The sequence below is a fragment of the Cyprinus carpio genome, chromosome A23 (genome assembly GCF_018340385.1).
Source record: "Cyprinus carpio isolate SPL01 chromosome A23, ASM1834038v1, whole genome shotgun sequence".
Taxonomy (NCBI): domain Eukaryota; kingdom Metazoa; phylum Chordata; class Actinopteri; order Cypriniformes; family Cyprinidae; genus Cyprinus; species Cyprinus carpio.
The window spans coordinates 16,294,217-16,306,572 of record NC_056594.1 but is presented as its reverse complement, the minus strand read 5'-3'; the positions used below and the strand labels follow the sequence as shown (position 1 = coordinate 16,306,572).

General features: G+C 38.0%; 1 protein-coding gene across 3 annotated transcripts; it reads right to left on the bottom strand.

Annotated features, from left to right (window-relative positions):
* Positions 1-1,160: 1,160 nt before the first annotated feature.
* LOC109056352 (transcriptional activator Myb-like) lies at positions 1,161-10,376 on the bottom strand. 3 transcript variants are annotated; one of them, XM_042713419.1, is made up of 16 exons: positions 10,144-10,376; positions 8,147-8,264; positions 7,515-7,586; positions 6,726-6,818; positions 6,063-6,283; positions 5,756-5,981; positions 5,547-5,615; positions 5,156-5,260; positions 4,675-4,866; positions 4,396-4,563; positions 3,476-3,600; positions 3,208-3,319; positions 2,581-2,703; positions 2,238-2,321; positions 2,027-2,131; positions 1,161-1,632 (listed from the first exon to the last, which is right to left on the bottom strand). In XM_042713419.1, the coding sequence occupies exons 1-16, from the start codon at positions 10,164-10,166 to the stop codon at positions 1,522-1,524; spliced, it is 1,947 nt and encodes a 648-aa protein (XP_042569353.1). In that variant the 5' UTR covers positions 10,167-10,376; the 3' UTR covers positions 1,161-1,521. The 3 variants fall into 3 exon arrangements, with proteins under 3 accessions (XP_042569353.1, XP_042569352.1, XP_042569354.1); XM_042713418.1 differs by having other exon boundaries at positions 1,161-1,635; positions 10,144-10,375; XM_042713420.1 differs by lacking the exon at positions 4,396-4,563 and having other exon boundaries at positions 1,161-1,635; positions 10,144-10,371.
* Positions 10,377-12,356: the final 1,980 nt, after the last annotated feature.

Sequence of the window (12,356 nt, the reverse complement as noted above, 5' to 3'; positions counted from 1 at the left end):
TGTCTTTTTAGGGGTCAGTGTATAGCATTTCATTAAAATAAATTAATTAAATAATAAAAATCAATTGCTATTTTAGGGTTATATGAGAGGTTTTAATTTGATCTACTGACATCTGTGTAAGTGAATATATTTTATGACACACTGAAGAACATGCTTTTTAAACACAATGACTTTAGCAATTATGTTTTCAAAGTGGAAAAGAAACCAGTAAGCCAGAGGTATTTTTTTTTTCAAAACACACTTTATTTACAATGCAGTTCTAAAAGTTTGTATAAAAAACATATGAAAAGTTCATAATCAGTGTAAAAAAAAGTGTTTGTACTTGAAGCTAATACAAAAAGGCAGCGAATAACAAAAACGTTATTGCTAAATGCTTTTGATTGGACACTGCAATCTTAGTATCAAAGGCTGATTGTAATATCAAAAACAAGCCAACTAGGTATAAAAGCAACAATCATTTCAGTGTTTCAAAAAACTAGAAATACCAATGTAAATCTGATAACAAATTGACACACAAAAGTGTTTATGAAAACATGATCAAGAAATGTTTTATCATCTCAAAGGCAAATTTATGACCATTTAAACTCTTGATTTTTTTTAAATGCTTGGTAAACCTTGTTTTTCCTGTTTAGCAAATACAAAAACTGAAAAAAAAAGAAAAAAAAAAACACTTTTTGTTCTGTTGAAATCTCTGCATAGTTGATCTAAAACCTGAAATAGTGCTAATACAGTTAAAGCTTGATGTTGTGGATTCGATCTTGAAAGCTTTTGAAATGGCAACACTACTAAACTGTCAGAGCACCTCTGTACACTAGATATATCACCTAAATCCTACATCAGGCAAACTTGAATTTTCAAACTTGGCAAAGTCATTTTTAGGCATTGGGCGCAATTAGTTTTGGCCAGGAATACATAGCAGTGCTGTTAGGCATTTGGTTAGGTATTGAAATACATATGATCTCTGCAAGGGCAGTTCTGTCGGACACCCACAAATCTTGTCTAGTTTTGGGTGTATGATTTTGATAATGCTAGGAGGACACACACTCCTTACAATTAACACACATTAGCGATTAAGAAGTGAGCAATACTGGGGTCAAACACTGGCAAAGGCGCCCACCGTAGTTAATTATTATTCTTAATACAAAATAATAATAAAATTACTGCAAATTGTTCCTTATATTAAAATCCATAAAATTAGAACCCACATAGAGAATTCATTTCCCATATATAATACAAAATATATAATACAATAATATTAAATTGCAATAATAAAAAAAAAGGTAGAAAAACAACATAAAAAATGTCTTTGGTTGCTTGAATTCAAATGACGGCACAGCTTAAACATTGGCGACTAACATCGACTGTGCAGTCTACAAAATGGCTTTTAGCCTCTCCCAAATAATGTACCATAAGTGTAGGAGTGTTCCTCTTTTACTTCTTTTCAGAATGATTGTCTTCTTTCACTCTCCCCCCATCTTCTTCCCTTTCTATATTTGTCTCTGTCTCATTCTGTCTGTCTCTTTACATGACCAGTGCTCGTGAAGAATAATTGCTGAGGTATTTGTGCGTGGCTTCAGTGGGCATCGTCTGCTCTTCCGTCTTCCCACAAAGCACCTGTTCCCATGTGCTCAACTGCTGAGAGAGAGAGAAGAAGAGATAGAGAGAGAGAGAAAGAGAGAGGGAGTTAAGATGGAGAGAAGTAAAAAAAAAGACAAAGATGAGGTTTAATGTAAAGCCTACACTTCTGTATCATAACTTCACAATTTTATGGTGCAATTCAGCTCCTGGAGTCATAAAGTTGATATGTGCTACTACAAAAGGAGCAATTAAGTTTCATTTAAAAAAGTTAAGTATAAAAAAAAAAACATTCATTTTCCAAATTTGTATCTAGATGCTTTCTGATGGTCAAATATTACATATTCATTATTAATGCAATGAACTACACTTGTTGTTACATCCACTAAACATCATGTCCAAATACATTTTAGATGAGTATATAAGGGCATCATGATAGTAGATGTGGTACCTGCAGAGGGCTTCCCATGGGTCTGCGGGGCAGCTGGGCGGCTTTGTGTCCATCCTCAGTTTTCTCTGCGTTTGGAAGCATCAGCACAGAGCTAGTCAACAGATCCTATAGACCCCACAGAGAAAAGAGCCGTCAAATATCAACATAATTCTGAGAAACAACATTAACTGTGGCATAAACATTCATATACAGGAGATATCAAGATACTCACAGGCATGTCGTGGGCGGAGCCACTGGAAGGGAACAGCTGGGTGTGGAGATCTTGCCCCTCCCATTGCAGACAAGCTGAATCCACCTATAGATCCGAATCCATAAGATCCAATTACACCATGCATAATTTACTGTATATTACTTCCATAATCCTGCGTATAATATCTAATGTCTAATTCACACACCCACTCTTACACACATAGATAAGACAAGTTTGACTGCATACTGATATTACTAACAAATTCAAATAACAACGTACAGACAAGAAGCGTTTACATTTCAGCTATTTGAATATCACGTTGAGACGTATTCAAATGAAGCGGCCCACATTAGCCCAAACTGACCTCCTGTTTGATCTTCTTTAGGGGGGGCGGGTCTAGATGCACCGCCCCAATGCTGATCTCACACTCCTGAGGCTCCTGTTTAATAGCACCAACCACTCCAGAGTCCAGTGAAGGACTGTGGGCCTGGAACCAGAATAGAGTCTTGAACAAAATATTCCAAACTAGTGATGCACTATATATCGGTTACTGGCCAATATTAAAGGCTTGGATATTGGATATTGAATTGTGCATGCTCATTTTCTAACTCTAACTTCTAAAGTTAATTTTTAAATGCAATACACTAAATAATATAATTAATATAAATAAATAATAATGTTAAATCTTTAGCAAATCTTAAAAATTAATATTTTTTGTACTGTACAATAATGTTGTGAATGTGTAGCATTTAAAATAGTTGAATTTTGTTATTAGTTTTTATTTTAAATGTTACATAAAACCGTATAGAATTTTAAATCATCCATAGCATGAAATATAATATAATAATAAATATATATAATAAAATAAAATATATATACATAAATATAAGAATTATAGAAAAATATAAATTATATTTTTTATTTAATATATAATTCATGTAATTTACCCTTTTATGTAATTTTTCTGTAAACTGATGTAATTTAGTCTCACCCTCTTCAATGGTCCGTATTTGGTGTCTTGCATTGTCAGTGTGGATTTGAATGGAGTAGGTGTGCGAGGAGAGCACTCCATGATGGAACGCCTCAGGTTTGGGGTCCTGAACCTGAAACGGAATGCACATATCACATTAATCTCATTAAGTCTCAATCATTTAATTTAACTTGTGATTTTGCTTCATATGTGTATGGGAAACTTCTTTATAAATCATATCACAAAGAACACAATTATAAATGCAGAAAATACTGGAATGGACCCTTACAGTTCATTTTCCTTCTGAGGCCGAAGAGCAAGGTCTTGCTGCAGTGCTTTCTGGGAGCAGACATGGGAGGGCGTGACAGGTAAGTTTTGACTGTTTGAATCTGGGCTTACGGATGCATTAAAGAACTGCAAAAGATGAAAAAGAAGACAACAGTCAGATATTGAATTGGAAACCACATACTCAATATTCAGAGGTGTAGGAGGAGGACCTCTAAATGGGGTCAAAATCAGCATAAATTATATTTCAAAAACTGAGTTTCACATATGAGTGTCAGAACACAGTAAACACCATCTCTAGGCTAAAAGCATTATGGTAGCATGATGTTATGTTACTGCATGATCAGAACAACACTAGCATGTAGTGAAATTTGAGGAAATTAAAAAGTGACTGCATGCTTAAAATTGTATGTCATTGGACATTTCATTGGACATTTCTTTCAATTTCTCCCTGGTAATCAAGAAAACAACAACATTCTTTCATGCACAATACTGAGCTGAACCCTAATGATTTCTGATGTTTAGTCAGATGCTGTCTCAATTACATAGTGTTTGACATTAGGAATCTAATTTACTAAAAATTAAAAAATAAGACAAGCAAAATCAACAATGCCACTTATTAAAAACTCATTCTAAAGAGATAAAATGAGTTAGGGCGTCATAATAGTGTAGCACTAAGAGCTGATGTACTGTAATACACTCTAATATCTTTTCCTTAGCACACACTTTATGACCCTTAAAACACTCAAGGGCCCTATAAATGTGGGTTATGTTTGGTGACGTGACTTTTAGATGAATCCTACGCATATTGACTAATGCAGACTGATTTGTATTAGTGTGAAAAGATTGATTCAGGGTGATCAGTTAATCAATGATTGAGGTATTAGGTGACTGACTGATTATGGTAGAGCGTTTTCAGGCTACCTGAGTGGGAGAAAAAGGCAGATGTCTGGTGGCTGAATATTTAGGTGAAGAGCAAAGAAATGTGAGGGCACTGCTGTCATCGCTGTGGGTGGGTGAACCCTGACTGGATTGAGCCTCCATTTTAGGAAACCTCCTATCAGAGTGTATGTTGGCCCAGATAGATGGGGCCTGAGAAGACGAGATCACATGAGGACACCGAGGGTGACAGGTAGCTAAACGCTGGCTATTAGCTGACCATTCCTTTTAGATCTAATATAGGATACTTTCATGGTCTCTTACCGAATCAATAGCATCAATAAACTCTGGTAAAGTGGAGCTGGCGTCATTGTTTGGGCTGTTTGTGTTGCCATGGGCGCTTTCTTCTGGAAGGCATCCCTGCTCTAGGGATGGAGCTGGGACTGAAACCAACACACCGACTGAGCTGTCCGTCAAAGAGCCTCGGTTCCACCCACCGTAGCCACTCATGGAGATCTGTGAGAGAGGGCAGGAAAACTGTTCAGAGAGAGAAGCTCTGTGGGCATATTAAGCAAAATAAAGAGAGGGATGCATGCAGGAAGAATGGTCAGAAAGAAAGGGAACTTGTCGAGTTGAATGATGTGAAGTGCTGGGAGGGGGTTCGGAGTTGCACAAGGAGTTAAACAGAGCTTGTGGTGTGATAAGGCACAATTGCATCATTTCGCCAAGCAGTTAGAATGTGAAATAGACCCCCAGATGCTTCCTCCAATTAATCACACACACACACACACACACGCACGCTTACTGGTAGTGCCTGCTGTCCCTTCAGCTCGTTTTCTGTTGACATCAAGAGCATCTCAATCTCCTTCACCCTCTTTTCTTTCTCGGGGTCCTCTTCGCTGTAGTGTCTCTATATCACAGGATTCAAAACAGAGCAAAGTGAACTAAACTTAGTCTATTCCTCTAATTTAATCAGAGTTGTGATAGTGAAATGAATACAATTATATTCAAAAAAATGTTGTATTGTTTGCTGGATTCAACACGAAAACATACTGCACAAGTGTAGTTTGATTCACAAATAAATGAGATGATTATTTGTATGATTTAATCAAAAAACTCTGTTATATACTGTAATTTTAATTTAATGCATCCATGCTGAATAAAAGTAATTTCAGTGTTATTTGCACTTGGGTTACCTGGATAGCAGCAGTGCCATGCTGAGGAATGTTCATGATGTTCAACTGAACAGCAAGTGGAAATGGCACCTAAACACAAGAGAAACAAAAGGTATCAATTACCAACTGAGAAACAGCATTCATGCAAATCACTGTTTTAACTTTAACTCTATGGCTAACAATGCTATTATTTTAACAGGTAAACATTTGTGAGATAAGGTTGCTCATACCCGTTGTGAGTCAGACAGTAGTGAGTAGTATGGATACTGATTGCTCATGGAAGAGGCAGGCATAGATGTATTGGTCGGTGTCTGATTGTAGTTCAGGAGGTGAGATTTAGCGTAGCTGTTATTTAGCAGAGTGGGGCTGACTTTAGCTGCGTGCTGCAGGTAGCCTTCCTGCTCGACTTTCCGCCGCATAGTGGAGTTCCAGTGGTTCTTTATGGCATTATCAGTTCTGATGACAAGAACATAATATTAGATTGTTACTATCACATACAAATACATAGAATATTGTTTTTAAGTACCATTTCTTTACCTGCCCGGAAGTAGCTTGGCAATCTCAGCCCATCGGTTTCCAAGTTTCTCATGCGCCTGGTAGATGATCTGATCTTCCTCCTCAGTCCAGGAAGTCTTCTTCACCTCAGGGTTCAAGTGGTTGTGCCAGCGCTCTCTACATTGTTTCCCAATCCGCCCCTTTAAGTGTTTTGCAATCACAGACCAACGTTTGGGGCCATACTTCTGAACCAACTCGATCACCTGAGACAGAAAGAGAAAAAAGAAAACCATAAGTGAAGTTAAAAGTGCGGGAAAAGGACGGTACGCAGAAATAATTAAAAGAGGGGATGTATTACAGCCCAGCACAAACCCATAGAGAAAGGGAACTAACATTGCATAAGTGTTTTAGGATTGCACACAGATATAGTAAGTGGTATTACACTGAATATCTGCAAAATACACCTGCTAATGACTTCTGCTGGGTCATAAAAATGACGATAAATAGAGAAACACCTGGTCCCACCAGTTAATCATCACAATACAACACCCACTTAATGGATTTTTATTTTCTCCCATAACATTCTCCTGGTTGCATGCGGATTGGTGGGTTTTGTAACTGCAATCCTGTGGCTTTATTTTGGTTATCTGAGGTAACATATTGGTTGTGGTATGGTTATTTTGTGTCAAATTGTAGATGTCTTACCCGTTGGTCTTCTTCTTTAGTCCATGGTCCTTTGATAAGTTCAGGGTTGAGAACTTTCTGCCAACGATGCTGACACTGAACATCTGTGCGATTCTGTGACACACACACACACAATTACAGTAAGGTAATAGAGAATGGAAACTAATTTTAGGTTGTCAATGTGGTGTGTACTTTGAATCAGAGTAAATTGTGTTTAATATGAGTGCAATGTTCTGCACATGAGATCCCAGGTGTTTCAGAAACACCACAGAGTGAATCAGAAATGAAACAACTTTAGTTTCTGATTCTTGTTCATGTTTTGAGACTGATGCAAGGAAATCTATATCTAGAAGTAGATGATTTTTGACTGCATGAATCTCGTAGTTACGTGTGTATGTGTACTGTTTCTTTTTGTGCCTGAGAAATTTTATACATTTGTATGTGAACATATGTTTCTACCTGAATGCACATTTGTGTGTGTGTGTGTGTGTGTGTGTGTGTGTTTGTACATCCGTGTGTGCATGCAGGTGCACAGTGGATTCTGAAACCCTGCCATACCCCCCCCCCCCCACCCCACCATTTGACTCTGTTCCAAACTAGGCCAACCAATGAGGAATACCCAATTATGCAAAATCCTCCAAAACGTGCACACTCTTCTACAGTACCTGATCCTTTGGCTATTCACATGCAAATGCACAAATAAAAAACACCACACCTAACATAACCTAACTTAACCCCCTAAAGCCTAAATACACAAGCCACATACATGGACGCACACTTAAACAATCATAGACACAAACACACACTCACAGGCAGAAAGCTGGCTATGACTTTCCAGTCTTCAGAACCATGATGCTCTACCAGCCTCTTCAACTTCTCATCCTGTAAAAAAAAAAAAGTCACAACACTGTAGCATTATATACATAACCAATTAAATGATGCATTGTTAAACAAACAAACAAACAATAAATAAATAATGTTGACATTAAACAATAAATAATGAAAAGTGCATGAAAAATAAAGGGTTATCAGTTAAACTAAATGTAAATACAGTACGGTTAATTTGTTAATGAATACACAGGATACAATATCAAAGAAAAACAACCAGAACATGTTTACAAAATATTTGAGTGTCAAGAATTGGGCAAAAACTGGGCAAAAATCTAAAACTTGGTGGGTGCAAGATCCACTCTGAATTATATATTAGAATATATATTAGAAAAAATATAAAATACATATAATGTTTTAATGTTTCTTTTATATATATATATATATATATATATATATATATATATTCAAAATTTATTTGTAATTATTAATTTGCAATAATAAAAATTAATTAATGATTACTTAAATTTATTTCAGTTTTTTTTAAATATGGACCAGAGGGTTAGATTAAAAAAAACTAACACTCAAAGAAAGCCAGGCAATGGGTAGCATACCTCCTCACGGGTCCAGCGTGTCTTGCCGAGGTGGCGTTTTCCTGTCTTGGCATGAGGACCATCATAGTCATGATCATAAATCTCCACATCATCATCATCTTCGTCGCTACTGTAAACACTGGAGGGGGGAGAAAATGATAGATTGTGAGATAACAAGAGTAGAGTATGGGTGGGGGGGGGGTGTAAATAATGAAACCGCAAAAGCAAACATAAATGATGATGAAAAAAGAAATAAGGGAGTGGGGGACAGGAAAGAAGACAGGAGCAGATAGTCATGCACATGTTAGATATGTGCTATTGACATATAAAAAACACCCTTTCACCCCCATATGTCTATCATGCGTTATAGAAAAATTAGGCGATAACACAGTCAACACAAAACTAGAGTTGATGAACCAGTACAGCCGGCAGGTTAGGGTGCAGGGGGACACACTCAGAGAAACCTGTTCTGATGTTTTTGGTTTCCACAGAAACAGTGAGCGTGTGTGTGGACTGGCACTGTTTCATGATGGGAAGCGTGTTCAGACCTGCACAGGTACTGTCAAAACCATCTCACCTGGCCGGCTCTTGGCCAATCAGGATGGAGCACAAGCAGACGTGGAGAACAATGTTCTCCTAGCCTTTGCCACAGGTGTATGTGTGTTTATGTACTTTTAAACCTGACTTTTATCCTTAATGCCCGTGCTTAAAACAAAAGATTAAGATGATTGCTAACTTACTTGACTACAAGTATTTAACTGGAAATGTAAAGCTCAAAACGTACCTAGCTCACTGAAATAAAAAAAGACAGTCAAATAGATAGTTTCATTTTAGTGTGCATTTAGGGTTGCTGACTAACTATACATGTGAATTTAAATTTTTGTCAAAATAGTCAAGCTGTGGCTGAAACCATATTCAGAGGAGTTTTTTTTAAATATCAGTCTAAGTTTATCGCTATCATCTTATGTGACCAATGCAACAAATGCCTCATTCTTAACCTGTTCTCTGAGTTTGTTAAAAAAAATGTCAGTATTTATTACAAAAGCATATGCTTATGAGCTGCATGATAGCTCTAACTTAAATGGAGAGTGCATGCAAAATGAACATTATGTCGTCACTTTTTTCTTTCATCCCGTCTAATATTTCTTCAAATAGAAATATTACGAAGGATGACAGCCGCTGTCACCATTCACTTTCAATGCATGAAAAAAAAAAGATGCAGTAAAAGTGAATGGTTACGGATCTGTCAGACCCCGTTCTCCCTAAATCTCTTTTTTTTACGTCCGACGCAAAAACGAGTTTGTAACAACATCAGAGTGAGTAAATTATGCCAAAATTTCATTTTTGGGTGAACTATCACTTTAAGACCATAATACTAGCTATTCCAAATCCGACAACTGTTAGGCGGATTTAGAAAATTCAGTGAATATAATCCATCCGGTTTACATATAATCTCAAAATTAATCCAGACGTTATAATGCTGAACTACTTCCATAAAAAAAAACTCGTGAACAGTTACAAAAATAACACGTGAACAAGCCGAGATGTTTCTGCAATCGCCCGCTATTTTTCAACCACACTAAATGTTACGTCGCCGCTGACATTGTGCCTCTCGTCCATTGTTTCTGAATCATAATGAGTGTGTATTTTTTGGGGGAAGTACCGAATCTAACAGTAACCTGTCCAGCGGACTCGCGCGCGCACGGTGAATGAATGAAAATTTAAATGAACACGAGCGCGAGACCACCGCGCGAGCGGGCAGCGCACATGCCATCCACCTGTTCGGCGCAACCAGAAGAAATTGTTCCGGGGAGAGATGGGTGCGTTTGTTAAAGTGCCACTAAATACAAGCGCTCCACTGCTGAGCATGCATTTAGTAAGTGTAATGTTGTCAGGACGAACTGTCAAGTCTTGTGTCTAAATGTGCGCGTGTGGCTGTGGAGCGCAGTCTCGTCATATAAAGGAAACACACGCGCTCATCAAAGTTCTCATCAAAATGCATAACTCTTAAAACTCACCTGTGTTTGTGCCTCCTCGCCATCCTGCTGCTCAAGAGGAGGGTAGAGCTGATGATGAGTGCGCGCGGCTCAAGTGTGCTGAAGTGCAGTGCTGTCAGCTCCTCTTCGAGGAGGAAGTGCCGATATTAAGCTCTCTACGGAGTGTGCGATATTGTAAACAGATCCATCAGACCAAGCTAGGGCTGCCTCTCCCTCCCGCTAAATTTGGCGCCTCGGGTTCTGCGCAAGCGCACAACGGCTCTACTATTCAGACACTAGAGCGCCTTTTGAGGGAGAGGTCCGCGCTAATCGTCCACTGTTGTACTTTTGGAACAATTATATTGTGTTTTTCGAGGTAAAAGACAGGGAGGGGTGGCAGCGAGTTTGTCAGAGGACAATGTGGACTCTGAGCGGGATTGAAAGTTTGGCAAACAGGGGGAAACAGAGCGTGAGGGGTCCGCGGGCATCCTCTCTCGGTTTAGTTTCTGCGGTACTGAGGCTGTGCTGTAGTGAGTGACGGAATCGTGAAGACATTTCGCTGTTCGATTCTCTTGATGATGAAATACTGTGAAAAAATATTATTAAAAAACATTTTTATCTTGTTTGCCAAATGATAAGATCGTTTCAGAGTATAACAAATAATTTAACAAAATTCTTTCAGACCGTATTCCCTGTGAACCCTGATTTACCAGACACTTTAGAAGCACCACAAATGCAAATCTGTAAATAATACTAACTGTATTTAAAAAAAACCCAAAAGAACACGTGATCACATTTTATTCATTTCTATAAAATGCCACTAATTATGGCTTTTAAAAAACTTAAAATGTGTATCTTTAACACGTTGTCATATGGACAACAAGCCATTAACTTTGATTAATTTGACTTGATTGATCGAAGACTCACGAGACTTTACGATGCTTTAGATTTCCAGTGGGACATGAGGATAGCAACCGATTCATTGTTTTTGATTCAGCCCGATTCGTTTGGGACTCCGACATCGGGGCGACGTATGTGTTGATTCCCTAAAAAGAACCGACTCTTAAGAGTCATTTGCCATTTGCACAATTTTCCTGTGTTTCGAAGTGCAGAAAACACTGCCATTGTATTTCTGTGATGTATTTGAGTAATTTCAGAGTATTTTAGTGAATATAAGCGAATACATGTTTTAGATCCATCGCATCATTCGACTGCGGCACTTTCTGAAGTTCCCAATCATAAGATGCAGGTGTTCAGTTATGGAAAGCCAATTACCTAGAAAACAGCTTGATATTTTATTCGTTCGACTTCTCTCGCTTTCATTGGGTAACAATACTTTCGCTTTTTCTTTTCCAGAAATGCACCACCTCTGGGTCGCTAATAATTTCATTTAGCGTCAGGATATAAATTACAGAATTCATATGGCACATTTTGGTACTGAAAGTCATGGTCAGGTTATTTGTCTGAATGGAAAAGTAGTGCACACCTTGATTAAGTTCTCCGACATTTCCAACCTGTTGCCATGTGATAGTCTGCGTAATTGCATAATCATCGAGGATGGTAACTAGCAAACTCACTCTGTCACACACCTCTTCTTGAGGCTTGTGGTCTGTGTTTTGTTTTATAGGTTGTCTGCTCATTGCGCTCACTTGGTTGGCATATTGTGACCGTCACTTATCATATCGGTCAGCGCAAGCCATTGTTTCTGACCACTGACGCTCACGTGCTCAGCAGAGCTCGTAGGTCGTGAACGCGCCTCTGTTGTGTCTGCGCGCTTGCTGAGAGCGCTCATCCATCCATTCCACTGCAAAACAAGGAGGGGGTTACTGCGGGGGTGCTTCATTAAAAGTGAAAACACTTACACAGTCGCCATTTTATTTTGGTAGTCTACTTCCCTATGAGGTAGCAGGTGGTTTATGACTACACAACAGATCAAAACTACAATATGTCACTATTTGCAGTGGTGTCATACAACTATAATAGCCACACCTAAAGGTGTATAAATTACATTGTGTAGATAACCTAACACCAAACCCAGCAGAATCAAAAAACTACCTTCACAATAATTTGATTCATATTGTTCACATTATAAGTCAAAACATTTGCAAAAGTGCCAAGATTGACCAAAAAGAATGAACTATTCTGGAAAACTGCAATAAATTCCAACAACTGAAGAGTATTATTTTATTCATATGTTATTATAATATTATTATTAATATCATCATCATTACTATTGCAGTTAGAAATGAAATATA

What these genes read in the sequence shown, in the direction of transcription:
- LOC109056352 (XM_042713418.1), bottom strand. Translation starts at nt 10,166, where the DNA reads ATGGCGAGGAGGCACAAACACAG. An exon ending in TCATAGCCAGCTTTCTGCCT is followed by an intron (nt 6,819 to 7,514) that starts GTGAGTGTGTGT and finishes TGTGTGTCACAG; the next exon opens with AATCGCACAGATGTTCAGTG. An exon ending in GCTCCGCCCACGACATGCCT is followed by an intron (nt 2,132 to 2,237) that starts GTGAGTATCTTG and finishes TGGGGTCTATAG; the next exon opens with GATCTGTTGACTAGCTCTGT.